Source organism: Lygodium microphyllum, chromosome 19 (assembly GCF_053477565.2).
Source record: "Lygodium microphyllum isolate KBCC chromosome 19, Lygodium_microphyllum_v1.1.10, whole genome shotgun sequence".
Lineage (NCBI taxonomy): Eukaryota > Viridiplantae > Streptophyta > Polypodiopsida > Schizaeales > Lygodiaceae > Lygodium > Lygodium microphyllum.
This window is the reverse complement of record NC_141153.1, coordinates 45,091,783-45,112,313: the sequence shown is the minus strand read 5'-3', so window position 1 is coordinate 45,112,313 and position 20,531 is coordinate 45,091,783. Positions and strand designations below refer to the sequence as shown.

The window sequence follows — 20,531 nt, the reverse complement described above, 5'->3', positions numbered from 1 at the left end:
TCCTTGAAAGTGACACTATTCAGCTTTTTTAATGCGGCGAGGGTACGTTAGATTCACACGGGTATTGTGATGCAGACATGGCAAGTAACTTGGATACTCGCAAGTCTACTAGTGGGCACATCTTTACCTTGACTGGTGGGGCGGTTTCTTGGTGCTCTAGATTGCAAAAAATAGTAGCACTCTACACCATTGAGGCTGAATATATTTCAGCCACATTGAAGCTTCAAAAGAAGCAGTTTGGCTTGGTCGTTTGGTCAAGGATTTTGGGCTGCCCACCAAAACACATGTACTTAGATGTGATAGCCAGAGCGCTATATGCTTGGCTAAGAATACCATGTTTCATGCACACACCAAATATATTGATGTTCGGTATCATTTTATTAGACAGGTTCTAGATGATGGTCTAGTCACCCTGACTAAGATCAAATCATAGGATAACCTTGCAGATGTTCTCACTAAAAGTCTTGCAAAATCTCAATATGAGCATTGTATTAGACTTATGGGAGTTGGTTAAAGGTTTGCTTCGGACCTTTAAGTGGAAGGTTGTTGGGTGTAAAGGCCCTTTACGCTCTCCCGTATATATATTACTTCACATACATGAATTCACCCTAGCGGGTGTAAGCGTACCGTACCCTAAGTATAAATACATTCTTTTATTCTTTGTGTGTAGCATACTGGTACATACCTATCCGTCGACTCACTCTCTCTCTATCTCACTGTTCAACATTGTTCAGTTCTGGATCATTGAGCACCTCGATTAATGCGCCTGCTCTCTGTTCTCTCTCTCTATCTACTTCCGCCGCTTTAACTCTCAAGTTGAAGCCGCTTATGGACCTTTATATGAAGGAGGGGACTTCCATGTCCACCCACTTAAATGAGTTTTATTCCATTTTTAACCATTTGTCTTCACGGGGGATTGACTTTAAGTAGTAACTTTCACCATTGTTCTTGCTAGTTACATTGCTTAAATCATGGGACACATTCCGTATTGCTATGTGTGCAAACATGCTTGTAGATGGACTTAAATTGTAGGATGTAGAGGATGCATTATCGAATGAAGAAGTTAACACAAATAATGTTGATGCTTTCAGCAAATCTCATGCTTTGATAGTTAGAGGTAGTAATGCTAAGAGCAATAATAACCACCATGGGAGAGATGATGATTATATACTTGTAGCTTCCTCTCTTGATGTTTCATAGTTGAATGATGCCTCATCTACCTATGCTCAGTACTGGTTGATTAATTTAGGGGCTTCATTTTATGTTATTCCTTATCAAGAGTGGTTTCACTCCTACACAACATGGACGGATCCGTCATATTGAGTAATGACTAGGCATTGGATATTGTTGGTATTGGAGATGTATAGCTGCTGTTTGCTTCAGGCGGCATCTTTACTTTGCATGATGTACGACATATTTCGGCTTTGATCAAAAGCTTATTCTCTATTGGACTATTGGATGATGCAGGTTACTTTGTATCTTTTGGTGATTCCTCATGGAAGATTGATCGGGGAATCTTATCTTGGTATGCAATGCCAAGTTTGGCACTCTTTATCCCTTAACTTGTATCTAGGTCTATCGATCATGTTTTGGCAGTGATTGCAATACCACATGTATCATTATGGTATCATATTCTTGGGCATATGTCATGAAAGGGAATAAAAATGCTTACCTATTTGGAGTATCTTTTGCTCCTTGATTATCAATGGTCTGATTCTTATGATCATTGTCTTTATGACAGTAGACACGTAGTTCGCATAAGAAGTTTAGTATTACGTATATGAATGAGCTTCTAGAGGCCTCTTGTTCATTTTGATGTTTATGGATCTATACCTTGTTAGTTGTTAGATGGTGCAAAGTATTTCATTACTTTCATTGATGATTATTCACATAAGGTCTTGGCATACCCCATAAAGTAGAAATGGAAAGTATTGGCTACATTTTAGCATTGGCTTGCTTTTGTTGAGAACCGATTTAGGATAGATTGAAATGCCTGCGATCTGACAATGGTGGTGAATATATATCTAAAGCCTTTGAGCAATTTTCTCACAAGAGGGGAATTAAGCGTCATTTGACCACCCCGTACACCCTACCCTAGAATGGTATGGTTGAGCGCATGAATAGGACAATTCAAGAGAGAGTTAGTAGTACGCTTAGCCAAGTAATACTACCGTAGCACTTTTGGGCTGAGGTAGCTACTACTCACATACATTTGATTAATCGATCCCCAAGCATTGCTTTTAACTATTAGGTTGCTGAGGAGGTATGGTTTGGAAAACCTCCATCATATGCTCATTTGCGTGTCTTTGGCTAGGAGGCTTTCTACCATGTTCCCAAGGACAAGCGTAGTAAGTTGGGTCCTTAGTCAATGAAATGCATCTTTCTTGGTTATGCGGATGCAAGTGAGATGGGCTATTGCCTAAGGGATTCGTAGGCTCGGAAGGTTATTCGCAACCATGATATTGTTTTCCATAGCATCAATAAAGAAATTTCAGCCAAAAGGTCTCCAATGTGTGCAAATGTCGATGTAGAGGGTATAATTGGCCTCAATGTTAGCAAGTTTGGGAAAATTTCGCAAAAGTTCGAAATTTAATCGGAGGAATTTGGTGAAATTGGAGCTCAATTGGGAAAAGCCCCAAAGTTTGAGCAATTTTTGAGCACTAAGTGCAAAATCCCCAAAGTTTTGGTGAGATTTGGGGTTTTTAGGCAAAGGTACCAAAATTCTAGAAGAAATTTGGTGGAAATTTGGATTTGCCACAAAATCACCAAATTTTATGCTCCACATGGGCACTATGCACGAATAGGAGCAATTTCAAGGGATTAATGCTGATTAAGGCTTGAGGCTGATTATTTTAATGTAGAATAATGTTGAGGAGAAGCAAACATTGATGAATCTGAGCTTGCGTGACATGGTGCACGCTGCTGGCTGTGTGTGTGATTCTAGGCAACAAGCATGAATCAAGCAATAGGCGGGAGACATGAATCAGGAGATAGGCAAGGCATAGAGTACGCTGGCCTTTCGTTGGGACAGGTGTGCAGATGTTATAGTGCGTGTGTAGGTACAACGTGACCCACACTGGCCGAGACACAGTAGAGTTCAGCTGCTGCTGCTAGGCGATGACCAGGGCGAGCAGAAATGCAGTGGTTTGGGGCAGAGGTAGGAGACTTAGTGGATTGAAGGGGTGAACTGAACATGGCATATAGACTGAGAAGAAGGAGAGCACCTAAACTGAGGGTCAACGGTAGTTGTGGCGGGGTGTGAGCAAGGTGGTGGCTGAGAAGAGGTACAGCTCTAATACCACTGTTAGGTTAGGGTTCAGCAATACATGCACACTCTCACAATGAACAACAAGAGAGAGTAGAGTGCTAGAAGATCACATCCATTATGTGAGAATGAATGAAAGTAAAATCTCTAAGATACTAAGTACCACACCCACTAATGGGTGTTCACATGGGAAAAACTCCTCCAGCTAGAAGGTAAAAAGTGCTCATGAGATAAGGGAGTGCTCGCATCCAAACTAAAGAGGAAGACAATAAGTGTAACATAATTTAACTCACTCTATTTTTTTCAAGGGAGAAGAGTCTTGTTGTCATTCCTTTGGGGCTCCTATTTGGGCTGTAGAGGGGATGCTAAGCTATTAAAAAGTAGGCCAGCACCATGGCTGCACCATGGTTGATGTGGTGGTGGTAGAGGAGGAGGGAGGTGGGTAGGAGCTGGATTGAAGAGGAGCTGGGCTGAGTAGGAGCCTAGAGGGGGCCTAGAGAGAGTGGCAGAAGGGAAGGTCGGTGGGAAGGAGGGCAAGGTAAGGAAGAGGCAGTGTAGAAAACACTAGACTCCAGGGAAAGGTTAGGGAAGTAGGAAGGGAAAGGAGGCAATTAGATGAACAATAATGAGAGGGAGATTGAAGGTGGATAGGATGAGAAGGGCACGGATCTTCATGAGAGAGGAGCTGTGTGCAACAACTATGATTGATGTTGTTCAAGTTTCTAGAGTCAGAAATGATTGTCAATGATTTTAGTAAACCTTTAATGTAGGTGTAGCTCAATTGCAAGAAGTGCCCTTGACTTCTTCAAGAAGTGTGTTACGAGTTACTAGTTTTAAGGGAATAGTGTAAAAGACAATTGGAGAGTTAGTGGGGGAGAACGCATAAGGTAAAGTTAGCAACCACTTAGTGGGTCGAGGGGCAAAGAAGGGGGACTTGTACTGGCTTTTATTGTCAACATTGCCTTACTTTGTTTGTGATTATACATTTTATAGCATACCATTTAACAAATGAATCTTCATCCTTTAGGCATATAGTAGAGACAAACATAGCCAACTATATAGTGGGTTGAAGGGAGACGATAGTATGTACCAGTTTAAGTTGCTTGGAGTTATGGTTCTTGTCATAATTGTTAGGTACGAAATATATGATACGGTACGGTATGATAAAATACGGTACTAAATGGTACCTTATGGTTTTATAAGGTATGGTACAATATTAGTATGAAAAAAAAAACATGATTTAAAAAAATCATAAATCATAAAATGATAGAATATATGTTTAAAGTGGAAATAACCATTTCATTATAAAATAAGATGAATACATGAGGGTGACCATCGTTGCTGCATGGGTTGCGCAAAACATGCAATACAACTATAATCTAGTATATCATAGTGGCATCATGCATGTGGATACAATGATAGTAGATACAAAAAAAGAGAGAGACCTATGTATCTATGATGAGGCATCATCATCATCAGAACCATCTAAGTGCTCATCAAGAGAGTCTGAAGATGACTCCTTGGCATCGGATGATGAGACACATCCATACTCATCCTCAGTGATGAGGTTACCACCATCATCAAACGATGGCTCCCTAGGTGGTGGCTGTGTAGGCAAGGGGGGGGAGGGGGGATCTCATCATGAGACACAGGATGTGAGCTACTAGAGCCTCGTCTTACATGTGTGTAAGCCATTCGAACCACCCCTTCTCAATATTGGAAGTCGTCGAATGACCATGCCCCTGCTACCACCTACTCAAACCCCTCGCCCACGAGTACGCTGACTACGAGTGTCACAAGTATCTACTACTATAAGCTCTCTATAGAGCTTTGCAAAAATCTCCTCCTCCTCTTTATTTACCTCCTGATGTACACTCAGAAGAGTATTGCCCGTCAGCTTGAATGTATCAACATTCACCTACACAATGCACGTAAGATTATAAATGCTAAAGTATAAATTTGTGAAGTATAAACTTCAAAGTTCAAAGTTTAAAACGACAAATTTTAAATTTTATGTTTAAGTGTTTAAACTTTACTTGCTTTGGACTACCTATACTCATCACAACCCTCATCATGTGTAAGTTAGTGCGGCAATAGGCGAGCCGCTCTAATTTTCGTGTGCCTAGTTGTCCACGTCCGACGAACGGGTCAACTCATCCAATCCGTCCTGTCCAGTATGACATATCTGATCACGTCCGATGGAAACTGTCCGACTGTTTCAAGTGCCTGTTTGTGATCATTTGGGGTCACTTTTGGTGTAAATTGTAGGTGTTGTTTAGGCTTATACTCTCTCCCTTTCTTTCACTCTCTAATTTCAAATTCAAATTTCAAGCTCAACTTTTAAGCTCTCTATTCTCAAACTCTCTCTCCTCAAGCTCTCTAACCCCTTCCTCAAGCTCTCCTTTACCATATCTCCACCCGCCCTCCACTTTCAAGCTCTCCATCAGCCATTCTCTCTATCCTCAAGCTCTTAATATGTAAACTTCTAGTATAAAGTCTCTAAATGTTTAAAGTGTATTACTTTGAGTTCCAACATTCAGTTTAGGTATTAAATTTATATGTACAATTTTTTTCATCGAACGTAGATCCAAGATTTATTAGTTTGATTAGTATCGTACTAGTATCAGACAGTTCTAATCAGACTCCGTCGGACATGACAACCCTGGTCGTGTGCTAAGCCAATTGTGAATCTTTGTGTGAATGACAGAATAGACACTCCAGCTTCTCTCACATGCACCTGAAGAGCAATCTTGGGCAAGGACCCTCATGGCTAAGGGCTGAAGGGTCTCCAATGCACATTCAAAGTTTTGCCACCAAAGTAAAGGCTTCACATGTGACTCTCTTCTCTAACAAGTGGGAGAAGCAAAAGCTACATGCCCTCTTTGATTTGCATACCATTTTAGCTTCTCTAGCATTGCATTGTGGTCATCCACAAGGACCACATGAGTCGAATAAGCAAGTTGGTTCGAACGGAACTCTCTATCATCCACAGATGTGCCAATGTGGCAAAATCATGGATGGGCTTATGTATCCATGTCCATCTCCTCTCTGCTAAAACATGTGCACGTTGTGTCTCTGTGATCACTGTACAAGCGCGTGCCACCAATGCCGCTACAAGCACATGCCTCCACCAATGTTGCTCTAAAGAAGTGAACGAGTAGGCTCATGGTGGACCCCTCGTAATCACTCATACGCAATACCTTATAAAAGGGAGTCACAACAATGACAACAGCTCGAACTTATTGCCAAAATTGCTCATTAAGGCACAAGCGCTGTATGGCTTTGGCCTCTTGTGTCTCATGCTCATGCCACTCATTCCATAGAGTGAACACCACTGTCTGCAAGGCGGACCGCATCTCATAAAGGCTCTCTAGTAAATAACCACATGTAAGCAAAGCGAGTTGAAGAAGGCTTCTTCAACTCCAGTGTGCTACGCTTACGATACATCGCAAGCACCTTTACCTTTATTGTGAAAAAGGTAACAACTGATGTAGCTTTGAGGACCACCCTCTTCACCCACTTGAGCTTCCCAATGTTTTCCATGAGCAACTCCAAACAATGACTAGCACATGGAGTCCACACAATCGTGGGAAACTCAGCCTCAAGCAAACGGCCCATGCACTAACAATTCGATGCATTGTTGGTAACAACTTGTACCACATTCGAGGGGCCCACCTACAACCACAATTTACAAATTACAAGTATACTAACAATACTTAGAGGTTAGGGAGAGAAAGAGAGAGTTGAGCCTTTCAAGTTTCAACTTTCAAGATTCAAGAATGAAGAGAGATGGGGGTTGGGGCCCGGGCGGAAAGAGAGAATTGAGAGATGTTAGAGTGAAATTAGAATAGGGAGATAGATAGTTATGCATAAATCAATTATCATAATGAAAGAAAGTGAAATAAATTTGAAAGGCAATGTATACTTCAATGATAGCTTATCGAATGTGACAATAGATAAATGGGCTTGTCGTTTTCCTTCCCCTTTTGTTGGTATCTATGGCCCACAAAAAGTAAGTGTTGAGTGGACATGAGACGAGTATGTTGATGATGCCCCATTTCTTACAATCACTCCATATGTTGGTGAGAATGGAGCAACCATATTTTATCCATGCGTCCTGAATAGGATCAAGGGCTCTATCAATCCTCTCCTCCTCTTCATCAATCTTTTTCGTCCTCATGTTGTTGTATGTGACACTAGTCCATCTTTCACATGGACCCACATTGGCAATAGCTTTTACCATCTTCTTCCATTGCTCTTACTTTATGACATTGAATGCAAGATTGCACTCAATCACCGTGCGTGCGATTTCAATGTCCGCAAGTCGTCGCCTTTCTCTAAGAAAGGCAACTGATCCACGTACATGACCGGGAGCTTGAGAGAGTGGATTGTCTCTCTAGTGCCGCATGAGTCTCCACTCTGTCTTTTACTGGAGCCAAATGCGGATGTGGAGTTCCCACCACCAATGGTAGAGGCCTCTCTTGCATTGGTTGAAGATACACCCACATTCGATACTTCCTCGTTAGTAGGCATAGGAGTTGGCGCTGATAAGCCATTTCCTCCTCTTGTGGATCCCCCTCTCATCTTGGCGAGAATCTCGTCCGCGATGTTTTGAGGGATCTCCTTGCAATATGGAGCAACTTGTCTCCCCATCTTGGAAAGATGTTGGAGAAGCCCAGTTGCACCATTTGTATAGCGCTTCCTCCAATACTTGCATGTCGAATGGTGGGAGTTGGATTTCTTTGTGTTCCTTTGTACATGGGTCACATGCAAATTGAAGGCCTCTTACTTTTCACGAGTCATGGTGTCGATGACAGATGAAGAGAGAGAGAGAGAGAGAGAGAGAGAGAGAGAGAGAGAGAGAGAGAGAGAGAGAAGAAAACGTCTACGAAAGGCCAAATTGGCCTACGAGACGAAAACGTTACATACAAAATGTCTGGGAAACTTTCCAGGTCCTAGCAAAGCTACCATCTAATGCTATGATAAACTAATTGAGTAGGTATAAAATGATATATAGGCAGGGTACAATTTATATGTGTTTCAAGTATGGTGTGGAATGGCTCATCGAGCTTGGTCATTCTAAAATGTCCCGCATGGGTCTATCTAACATCGAGAGGCTGAATTGGCAGGGCACTCTGGTGGCGGCGTAGTATCCCTTGTATCCTCAGCATGTGTCTCTTGTGGGGGTGGGGGCCGGTTGGCTGTGGGCGCCAAGCTTTGCTTCTTGCTGTGGCTATGGCTAGGGTGGTCCCCCACGGCTAGGAGGTCAGTGGGGCTGGTGGGGGCTCAAGGGTGGGGATGGTAGTTGGCTCTTGGTAGAATTCTGTGAGCAGGTGTTGGGCGGCTCCCTGTCTCTGCTCCGAGGCCCGAAGGAGGTGGTCTTTATGGCGCGTATTTCGAGCAGGAAGAGCCCAAGGCATCTCTGGTCCTTGAAATCCATCACTCTAGAGAGTGGTCCGAATCCTTCTCTAAATAGGCAGTGGAAGCGTCCTAGTATGCTGGGCACCTACAGATATAGTGTTCTTCTGTCTTCGGCTCGAGCTGGCAGATTTGGCAGATCCGATCTTCTAGGGGGAGGGGATGGGCCCCGTATCTACCTGACTCCACTCGTAGCTGGTGTGAAGATGTATGGATCTATCTGATGGCGCTTCTGACTCCATGGGACAAGTGTGTGTTGCATAGCAGCTAAGAAACACATTTCTTTGAATTTGAAACTTACGAAACGTTTCTAAGAGTAAAAAACGCAGGTGTTTTTTTTTTTTGGTGAGTTGGAATCCAAAACATGATTTTTTTGATAAAAACTATTGGGCAATGTTAAGCATGATGATGATGATGTGTAATGACTTGTGAGGGCTCAAGATTTTAAACAAGAGATTGATTTTTTTGTGATTTTGTTTAGTTATTGGACTTTGTCAATCTAGTATCTATTCTTGTTTTGAGATTTGAATATTATACGACTTTAGACTCATTTATGAGTTATTTATGATATATTACGATTCATTATCGATTTTGACATTTTGTCAGTTTGTTTTGAAATGAGAATCACGATATTGTAACTTGACTAAGTCCATATTATAGATAGGCTATGTACATGTTAATTTCAATTTTCTTTGTATGATATGTATGAATCATAATGTTTGATTTCTAAATCATAGTATAGCTTGTTCAAAGACTAACTTTGACATAAGTGACAAGTCAATAATGGATCATGGATATGTAACGTATAATGTATTATTCTCAATTGACTCTATTATCACTCAAGCTCAATTAGCCATTTTTTGTTTAAGAGAGAGTTCCATAGAGGTTTAGAACCTCTTTCCCCAGTCAAAACTATTAAAAATCCCTATACCCACGTTTCTTATTTTACCCCCTCATGAAAGAAACTTACGAAACACGTTTCTGACGTTTCGTTTCTAAACGTTTCTGGCTGCTATGGTGTGTCGATGTAGCTTGGGCGGGTAATGAAGCCATCCAGAGATATGTCCAGGAAGTGCTCTTGGTAGAAAGCCTTCTTTGTCCCTAGGGCTTTTGTAGGAGTCATCCATGTCTTGGCCGTGTGTAGCTGAATGATGTCCATTTTGATGATACTGTTTGCCTCCTCCCAGTTGAGCTCCAGGTGGGGGCAATCTAGACTGTATTGTAGTGGGGGGAGGTGGTCCATGTGTAGGCCATGTGGCCGTAGCTAGGTCTCTATTGGGCATACCAGCATTCAATGTCCCCTTGTAGTACTAGCTGTTTGGACAACTCCAACGCGAGTCTGGGGTACCAATGCCGGGGTAAGTCTCATAGTTAGTGCAAGAAGGCCACTATTTGGAAGAGGGCCTCAGCTACGATGGGCGGTTCCCCCATCTTTGCTCTAATGATCTCGTGTGGCACAGAGGGCTTTGCTCAGGATCATCTGTGAGATCATAAGTACCAGGGGTCTCTCCATCTGCTCCCATCCCTCATAGGTGGCCTCCTCCTGAGGCAGTGGTTGGTCCTGTGTGGTCCTTCTCGTGTGGTAGAGACTAGATCCCCATATGGGAGCGCCGTAAAAGAGTGCTGGTGTGACTAGAGTGTCAAATAGTCAGAGCTTTGTATGGGGCTATTGGAATTGTATGTGGGCGCATTGGTTCTCCATGGATCCGAGGGCTGCATAGTCTCGTGTCAATCTATCTTCTATTGCCTTTCTCAAAGTGAATCTCGGTCCTAAAAATGTAATCCCGAGATAGACGTATCTTTAGCCCACTTGCATGGTTCCCCTGCCGTATATGAAGGGGGTACTGACCGTCGAATCCATTGGGTTGAAGTGTTGAACACCATGACCTTGGTCTTCCCCAGGTTCATGGTGAGGTCTTTATCCTAGTAAAAGGCCCGTAGTGCCTCCAATTGGCGCTGTAGCTCTTCAGGCGTGCTGGAGATGAGAACTGTGTCATCCGCATATGGTAAGATGGGTATCAGTATCCCTCCTAGGCTAGATCCCTCCCAATCTATCCTTGTACTTTGATATCTCATCAATGTAGAGACCAAATAAAGTAGGTGAGAGTGGGCATCCCTATTTAACTCCAATGGTGCTTGTTATCTCCTTTGAGAGCTCCCCTGGTATTCAGACTCGGCCCGTGACCAATTCATGTAGTGACAGTATCCCCCAATGCATTTCTGGCAGGACCTCCAATTCTTGTAGTCTCTACATGAGCCTGGCTCGTGGTACCGTGTCGAAGGTGTGCACTACCCTCCTCTATAATGGCTCTAAGTGTGAGGATATGGTCAAGAGTGGAGTAACCCCCTCCTGAACCCTGCTTGTCCAGTCGCCCAATGCTGGTGTTGCTCCACCCACTTGCTCAACTCATGGTCCAAGATGGATCCATAGAGCTTGGCTAGTACATGGCCAACCATGATTGTTCAGTAGTTCGTGGGGGCCATGGGATCTCCAGCCTTCAGGGTAGGTATTATGGTGTTGGCTGACCAGCTGGCAAGGAAGCCCTCACATAAGGTTCTATTGAACATGTGGGCTAGAAGGGGTGTAAGTACATCCCAGGCATAGGTCAGGTGCTCTGCTACTAAGCCTTCATGGTCCTGGGCTCGGCCATTCTGTAGTCTATCAACGGTGTCCCGAACTTGCTCCGTGCTAAAGGATGTAGATGACTCGGGTCTGCTCCCTGGTGGTCGACGAGGCAAAAGGGGCTACTGGGGTATTCGGTACAGTGAGGTTGCATATGCATGCCATGTGTCCGGGGAGATAATGGGTGTCTGAGCACGGGGCTCTTGGAATGCCTTTCATGCCTCCTTGTTAACCTGTCCCAAGAATAGCTGGTAGAATTCGCGTTCTACTTTGGATAGGTAGGCCTGTTTCTTCCTTCGTACGAGGTGATGGAAGATCAGGCGTGCTTGTTTGTGCGTGTGTACTCCCCGTGCTTCGTCCTGTTGAAGACGAAGCTGGGTTTCCCTGCACTCTGCGTCGTACTAGCTATTCTGTGGGACATTCTTGTCCGGAGGGGAGGGACGGGGGGATGTGTGGGGGGAAGTACTTGGTCGCCAAGGTGTGGAGTTTTCCCGCCAGTTGTGTTGTGATCTCCTCCAAGGGTGAGTAGGGGTTCATTTCCTGCAGGCTCCAATAGAGGTGGTTGGAATAAGCGCTCGCAGTTAACTTGGTGAAGTGGTACCTGGGGAATCTTGGGAGGATGCTTGCTGAGGGGGTTGGGTCATATCTATAGGTGATGCCAAACTATAGGTAGGCATGGTTGGCGGCCACTGCAAGCGGGCGGGGTGATATTCTGAAGGATTGGATGTCAGGGATAAGTGATAGGGGTCCGAGTATGTAATCCACTGTGCTTGCTCCCAGTTTCTGTGTAGGTGCTCTTGGTGCCCCTCGTTTGTTGCAATTAGCCGCATGCTTATGTGGAAAGCATGTGAGGGCATCCGATCCCGGCCATCTGTCCAGCCCATTGAGAATGGCTAATCCGTACGCGCCCCCTAGCGGCAGTAGGTGGTCGCCATACTCGGTGCATTCAGCTGTATCTTGTGATGTACGGTTGAGCTCTATCTCCTCTGGTGCTATCTCTTTGTATATGCGGTCTTCGCTCTCGAAGAAGGGAGTATCTCTCTGTGTTGTGCGGGCATTGAAGTCTCTAATCAACATGATATCCCCCAAGTTGGAGTAGTTCATGATGTCCTCGTACAGTGGTAGGTATGGTGACTCCCCCTTCTGTGGTGCATATGGGGAGTGTGCTGGGGGGAAGTAGCGCACCGCCATGTAGATGTCTCAAGGGCGATCTGTGTGTATCCGGATCTACATGAGCCGGGCCTCCTCATCTTTCCGCATGACTTGTACCATGGGCTGTAACTCCTCCCTGTACAACACTGCGCTCTTCCGGACCCTCGGGTCCCTCCGTTTGTTCGAGCTCTAGGGCGGCATGCCATCTCCCATTTGTATCCCCTCGCTTCAGATAGGTGTGTGCCTGGGCTCTGGTGGGTTTTTGTGTATAGGATGATATCCTTGTCGGTGAAGGTCTCTTGGAATAGTCTTGCGTCTGTCTTCATAGCTCCGTTGCAGTTCCATACTGCAAACCTTAGGTGGGTCTCATAGGCCGCGCCCCGTCATTGGTGTTTATCTGTGATGATGACACGGCCGTCTCGGTATATTGCCCATTTCCCCGCTTTGCGTGCATCCAAGATTTGTGGCATGCATTCCTTATGGTGTGCCACGTGTGCGGGTGTGAGGTCATCCTCCAAATAGACCTTTTCCCCTTTTAGCGCTGTTCTTTTAGAGAGGAAGACTCGTCGGGATTCCAAGTTGGCGAATTTGAGGACGAGAGGTCGGCTTTTGGTGAGGTCTTTCCCTATGCGACATGCGTTCTCCACTATTGTGGGGTCCTCAACTCCCAGCTTTTCATATATCTTCTTGGCATTTAGAGAGAGAGAGAGAGAGAGATGCTTGAGTCTTGAGTCTTGAAACTTGAAAGTTGAAATAGAGGGAGAGGCCCGAGGGTTGGGGTAAAGTTGAAAGAGTAAGAGTGAGAAAGAAAAGAAAGAAAGAAAGTTATATTAACGTCTACAACAGGCCAAGTTGGCCTATGAGACCAAAATGTTGCATACAAAATGTCTGGGAGATTTCAAAAGTCCCAGTGAAGCTAACGTTTATGCTATGTTGAACTAAATTGAGTAGGTACAAAATGATATCTAGACTAGATACAATCTAGAGGTACTCCCAGTGCGGTGTGGAATGGCAAACGCTTTGACAAGGTGTAGGAAAGGGGGGATGGGAGATGAGAATGACAAATCACAAGTCAATTCAAGATCCAAGAGAGGAAGATGAGAATGGAAAATGCTTCCTGAATTGGTGTGGAAGCATGGAGGAGAGGAGCACCTTTTGTAGATGAGAGAAGGGTCAAACAGTCAAAGAGGGCTGCCAGCTAGATGGAATCCAAGGAGGGCTTTTTTTTGTGTGTGTGGGGGGGGGGGGGGGGGGGGGGGGTAGCTGGAAAAGGGGGTGAGATGAGGTATCCAAGGTTTCTCACCCCCCCAAAAGTGTCATGCAGGCAGAATGGGTTAAAACTTAAAGCGCAGACGGAACGCGGGAGGACACGCAGATGTGATGGCCAGAAACGGCCCGTTTTATTGTACGGATACGTATGGTACGGATTGTGTGTTACGATCAGTACCATACGACATACGGAGACAACTATGGTTCTTGTTCCTGCCTTTTAGATTCTAGTAGCTTGTATTGCATGACCTGACCTTGCTGTCATTAAATGTTTTGTAATGTACCATTTGACAATGAATCTTCATGCTATAGAGAAATATTTGAAATTAAGTATGCTGTTGCTGTTAACTGCTTTTATGTAAAAGAGAGCTATCATCTATGGCTAACTTGTCTAAAGTCAGAATAAAGGAGATTCTTGAGGTGACTTCAAGCTGTATGGCATTTATGGTGAAAGGCTCTCTTAGATCTTTCTGTTAAACATTAGTTGAAATTTGCAGCATAAATATGTGTAGGATTTAATGGATGCAGGGCCATAAAAAGTGGATCACATCCCTCAGTTGGGAGCCTTCACATTTGCAGTCTCCGAACCGCCATTTTGCAAGTGCAAGCAAAGATGGTGATGTGCGTATTTGGGACACTGTCACACGCAAGTGTACACTATGTCTAACTGGACACGCTCTTGCAGTAACCTGTGTAAAGTGGAGTGGAGAAGGCTTAATTTATTCAAGGTAGTTACTCGTCTATGCTATTGTGACATGGGACAGGTGCAGAGATTTCCATTCAAAATTCATGATTCCATGGAATTGTTTGGGTTCACTACAACACAGATCTAATGAGGCCACATAGCTCTAAGTCTGCTGAATGAGCCAGTTTCTGTCAATCTGTGAAGGACTCGATCTGTTGCTATGTCTGATACAATTTCTTTCTTTCTTGCTTGTCCTGCATTGGTTGCTTTTTCGCCCACATTTCTGTTCTGTTATTGTGATTATGTGTGGTAGAGAATATTCTCAGACAAGTCGTATCATATCAGCAAAGAAGTTATGATTTATTTTTTGTTTGTGTTTAACCACTGCTACGTCCAAAAGGTGGCAGAAGGAAAAATGTAGTTCGAAAAAGCTCTCAGATGGCTGTTGTTTGTGCCAGTTGGTTAGGCAACTAACTCCACAAGTAGATTAACTAATTTAGTCTTGCTTTTTGCATGTGTTTACATAACTGTTTATCCTGTAGTACTGGATGCTGTTTCCCTTGTAAGTGCTATTTCTAGAGAATTTTTCTGTCAGTTTCTTTTGTTTACATGTTGAGTGAATGGAACCTTTTGAATATTTCTAATTGTGTTTTCAAAATTATTTTTGAATTGCAGTCTCAATAACCAACAAAGAACTAAGGTTGTTTGTTTTCTCACCATAACAGTTCCCAGGACTGTACTATCAAGGTCTGGGAGACCACTCATGGGAAGCTTGTTCGTGAACTAAAGGTGCAAATGCTTTTAGACATAGGCTCGAAATCTTTCCTTGATGTGCTTCATGTCATGGAATTTGGGAGTTGCTTAGGCTGTTTATTACCAACAATAATTTACTTGTCAAGTTGTACTTGGTTGATAAGTTTGTTTCATGTTGTCGAGATTTATAATGCTTGAGACCCCGCTTTTAAAAATGCAACTTGCAAAAGTTGGTTCCATTGTTCAAGTTTGAGAAGTACAAGCCTAACTCTTGTGTTACCGCATTTGGTTTGGGCCATCTGATGTTTTAGCTGAGCAATCATAATAAATATGTTAACAGAGACGAGGATCATATCAAGCAGGTAGTACTAATACTAGAACAAACTGGAGCAAGTGTGCAAAATGTTACTTTTCTTTAAGTCTTATAGGGGGAGATGGCTAGTCGTTGTAAGCTAGGGAATACAATGGCCCTGAGCCTTCAACCAGTATCCAAAACATAATTGCCAAATTGAAAGCTAAGGGATACAATGAGTATGCAACTAGCTCATGAAGCCTATTGGAGATTGGAGCAGGAGTCGTATCAATTATCCTTGGGGCTAAGTTGGGGCAGGACTGTAAGTAGGCATGGAGGCTGCCCTTCCAGGGCATCTGCCCCTATGCCATGAGCCACAATCCCTCTTCTAGAGACCTGGCATAACTATGCAAGGACTGGAAGCAACCAGGAGGGTTGATGAGCACTGGCTTACGAGCGATCTGTCTTGTATCAGCAATTCAGCTCAACCATGGATGGAAGGACCGTGGCTGTGGAGCTCCCAATTCAGCTCCCTGCAACCCTCTAGTGTGGATCTTAGCAACTACCACCAAAAAGAAAATGAAGTTTTTGTATGCTACTCTCAATGTCTGTGACTCAGTATGCCTAGCCTCTGAATAGGTAAAGAAGCATTAATATTGCATATGGAAAAAAGAGAAGATTATATTTTTTTCACACAGGTAGAGATTGAACAGGCATTCATTATGCACATGTTTTATTACAAGTGTCTTGTAACTGGAGATCATCATACTCATGCATTAAAAATTATATGTGTTGTCCTGACCACAAGCATGCAATACAAAGCACATAGAGAGTGTGATTGAACTAAAGGGGAAGCAAATGATTGCATTGTTTGGAAATACTTGACACCTGAGCTATGCATATGGTTCTTTCTGTAAATTGTGGCTTGTATTTTGATTTCTAACTCAGTTTGTGTTTAAGAATTATTGTTTAGTGGAAGGACTTGCTAATTTTGAATTTTGTGTGATGGCTGCAGGGTCATGGGCATTGGGTTAACACATTAGCTTTGAGTACAGAGTATGTTCTACGGACTGGACCTCATGACTATAGATATAAGCAATTCAACTCAGCTGATGAGATGAAGGAAGTAGGATCCTCGCACATTTTTAATCTTCTGCATTCTTTTGGAACCAATGTGTCTTTTTAGGAGTTTAGAGTTCTCAGTATCTGAAATGCTTCATACATAGTCTTTGCAATTTGTAGGCTGGTATGTGAAAATGTTGATGGTTTTGCCACCACAATTTTTCTCAGGCTGCTTTGGCTCGTTACACTGCAGCTAAGAAGGAGTCTCCAGAGAGGCTTGTCTCTGGCTCTGATGATTTTACCATGTTTCTGTGGGAACCTTCTGCTAGCAAGCATCCTAAAGCCCGTATGACAGGGCATCAACAGGTAGGCCTATTTTTTTCCTTATTGGGTTGTTACAATCTCATTCTACACTCAATTTTTACATGCTTATTCTTAAAATGGGGTTTTCCTAATGTCAGCTTGTTAATCATGTATACTTCTCACCCGATGGCCGATGGATTGCAAGTGCCTCATTTGACAAGTCTGTGAAGATCTGGAATGGTTATACAGGAGAATTTGTCGCCACCTTTCGTGGACATGTTGGACCTGTTTATCAAATAAGGTTTGTTACAATTTCTTGATTTGATTATGGCATACAGCGTGACAGCCTTGTATTAAGTTTTTCACAAGTACATGCTCGCTGCCATTTTGATCCCTTTCTGGTTTTTACCGTGTTTCTGCCCTGGCAACCTAGTAGACTAATTTTGTAAAACTTTAGAAACACTGATTCTCAGAGGAGGCAAGGGAATTATTGTTCAGCCTGCTAGGTGATGGAGAGACCCACACAAAGGAGTCTCTGTTGGCTGTGAAAACAGTTTCCCTCTAGTTCAGGATCCAGTTTGCAAATGATAGAACACCACAACAGGCAACATTTTACTGAAGACAATCATCATGCCATTTTGGAAAAGCTGACCATCCTCTTGTGTTTCTTCATGCCATCTATCAGGGAGGCCTCCTAAATGTGCATGGATTGCAATCTTCTTTGCAATGTAGCTTCATTAATTACTGAAATGATAGTGCCCATCATACCTTGCTTGTCTGCCTCCTTGCTTCGATCTCCTTCTGTACCTCCTCCTGCACTTTGGTTGTCATTTCCTTGGCTTCATCTTCAACCTTCTTATTAGCTGCAGCCACCTCTGTTACCAGCTTTCCATCTAGCTGCACCAGGTGCATAAGGACTTTGGCAAGTGAGTCTTTCAAAACCACATTCTTTGCTTCCAAGTTGCAAAATGTAGGTTTTGATTTGGCTTGGGTGGTGATGCCAAGTTTGTTGGGAAAGTCTTTGGGTACATCTCACCGTTAGGGCATGGGCTTCAAGTCTAACCCACACACTTAGGTGCAACCCTTGCACTAAAGGGGGAGGTGATGAGAAAGACAAGAAAATGCTCCAAGCTTGAGGTTTTGAAAGGGACTGCCACTGAAGACTGTCAGTGAAAAAACACAGACTGCTGTTGAAAGTGGAGCCACTGTGAATAGAGTTTGCTTGAGAGCTGCTTGGCTGAGCTGTGATGATCGGGAAGGCTGACCTCTGATGCCTGTGATTTGGGGAGGGCCCCAGTTGAGAGAGAGAGAGAGAGAGAGAGAGAGAGAGAGAGAGGGGGGGGGGAGGGAGGGAGAGAGCACTTTTGCCTAATTTCTGTACATTATACAGTTGGTCAGCAGACAGTAGACTACTTCTTAGTGGGAGTAAGGATTCTACTCTGAAGGTAATTTCTTTTAACTGCTTAGTCGGGCAGCAAAAGAGAGTTGTGTATTTATGACTCTGGTGACTTTGTACTTAACATGTTCTGTGCTTGCCTGTAGATTTGGGACATGAAAACACGAAAGCTACGTGAGGATCTTCCTGGTCACGCTGATGAGGTCAGAATTTCAAACATATAACTTGCTGTAAGAGTAAAACTGCATTCCTTCTCAGCTGATTAGTATGTTTATTTTCAGGTATTTTCTGTTGATTGGAGTCCTGATGGTCAGAAGGTTGCTTCAGGAGGAAAAGATAGGGTTCTGAAGCTTTGGATGGGATAAAGAATATATATATCAAATTTGTCAAATACTTAACGGCTTTCTTGTACAGTTAGCTGAAATTTGCCACTTGCATATTACTGTTTCTTCAACTTGCCTTCTGATATAAGAGGGAGAGCAGTGTCCATCAAATCTGGTCAAACATTCCTTGTTTCCCTAACAACATTCGAGCTCCCATTACTGTTAAGACTTTGGTAAGATGTGCAGGGTTACATGCTCCCTCTCACATTCCTAAGAACAAGCTCTGGAGATGTATGTTTACATACAAACAAAAGAAGTGCGCATGCACACAATCTCTCTCTCTCTCTCTCTCTCTCTCTCTCGCGCTCGTGTGTGTGTGTGTGTGTGTGTGTGTGTGTGTGTGTGTGTGTGTTTAAATATGATTGTAATTACAAAAACTTGGACAATCAAGAAACCACGAGGAAATCATTGCAAAGAATGCAAATGATATGTACATGTGCACACTAAATTGTAGTTGTCTTTTTTTTCTGGTTTTTTGGAAAGTGATTGTTAAATAGCAGAAGCTTATTTCATAATTTTGCAGCTTATGTCAAGCTGGAAAGTAGTTATAGCTAATGAATGTTTATGAATAAACAAGTAGTCTTATACATATATGCTTGTGCAATGTACTTCACATACATTATATGGATACACAAATGTATTGCAATTGCAATTGTTTTGTTGCTTTGGTAAGAGCATTCCAGTGCATTCTAGCTCATACCCTAAAAGTGATATCTCACTTGAATCTGCATATTGCCTTTTCAAGTTGTGGCCTCAAATGATGCCAGTGGTCTTACATACACTTGTTTATTTTTCCAAGAACGCACAACAAAGATTTAAGCTGTCTAGATTTACAGGCCAGTCAAAGATTGTCAGGTCATCTGACAGTTGTATTTTTACTCTTATTGAGTATGAACAATTGAGTAATTAGAAGTTGAGGATTCACAAGCCCTTATTGATAACTTTGCAAATGTTGTTTATCACATGATACAATGTAAGCATTTTTAACTAAGAAAACCAACAAGATCTGCAAGCTTAAATATCAAGCATTTTGGTGGTGGTGGTGTTGTATCTTTGAGCTTATTATCAAGGGGGACCATTCTTGTGGAGGACCAATGTTCGAGAAATGAAGATCAGCCATGGTTTGCATGGGAAGATTTATTGGAGTTATGCCTAATGACTTGTAAGGTGTAGCCTTGTATATGATAATGAAGCAAGCCCTTATGGATGTTTAGACTTTTGTTGAGTGAAGTACCAATTAGATCAACTCAACAATTTGAAGATATCAGCCAAGGTTTGTAAGGGTCACATGAAGGTATTAATGCAATTGTTCAAGTTTTGACATTGTGCTTATATAGTGCGGTTTTATGTATCAATTTTTACCAGCCATACGTGCATCCACATTTAAAAACCTAGAAATTGGATATTTGAAAGCATTTTTAGAGAGCCTTCTAAAGGGGAACACTACATACCCTTCCATGTTTTTAGACATGGATTATAATAGACAAAAATTCAAGGACCATTGCATGCGGAAGTTGGACTGATTGAACAACAGAAGCTTCATTCATGATCAGGTGGTTGGGTATTTTAGGTTGGGATGATGTAACCTCATCACTTACACGGTACTCTTTCTTGTTGCCATTATGATATGCATGAGAAATACTTTTGCTTGTTGAATGTCCTCTTGTTACTTTCACATCTAGTGTACATTTTCTTTTGTTCATGAAGAGTGACTACTTTAGCTAATTTGCCTTTCTAGGACATGAAGGTTGAGCTCACAACTTTACCCATGTCGTTGTTGTTTTAAAGTTTTTTGTCTGGTTGAATATATATTATTTGGTCCTTCCTACATCTTACTAAGATTTTAGGATTACATCTATGACCATCCAAAACCATTTAGCTATCAAATGAGTACCAATGCATTCTTGAACTTGTTGGTACAATAGGATAA

The 20,531-nt window shown here is 42.8% G+C and overlaps 1 protein-coding gene across 2 annotated transcripts in view; it reads left to right on the top strand.

Annotated features, from left to right (window-relative positions):
- LOC148019812 (WD-40 repeat family protein / notchless protein) overlaps positions 1 to 18,873 on the top strand; it is a 69,416-nt gene extending 50,543 nt beyond the window's left edge. The window contains exons 6-13 of one of the 2 annotated variants that reach the window (XM_087699989.1): positions 14,256 to 14,455; positions 15,138 to 15,201; positions 16,473 to 16,583; positions 16,748 to 16,885; positions 16,981 to 17,123; positions 18,213 to 18,267; positions 18,365 to 18,421; positions 18,500 to 18,873. In XM_087699989.1, the coding sequence (XP_087556115.1) occupies positions 14,256 to 14,455; positions 15,138 to 15,201; positions 16,473 to 16,583; positions 16,748 to 16,885; positions 16,981 to 17,123; positions 18,213 to 18,267; positions 18,365 to 18,421; positions 18,500 to 18,583 (852 nt within the window). In that variant the 3' untranslated portion in view covers positions 18,584 to 18,873. Of the gene's footprint in view, positions 1 to 14,255; positions 14,456 to 15,137; positions 15,202 to 16,472; positions 16,584 to 16,747; positions 16,886 to 16,980; positions 17,124 to 17,691; positions 18,131 to 18,212; positions 18,268 to 18,364; positions 18,422 to 18,499 lie in introns of those variants that run through there. The other variant, XM_087699990.1, reaches the window with a different exon arrangement.
- The last annotated feature ends 1,658 nt before the right edge of the window (positions 18,874 to 20,531 follow it).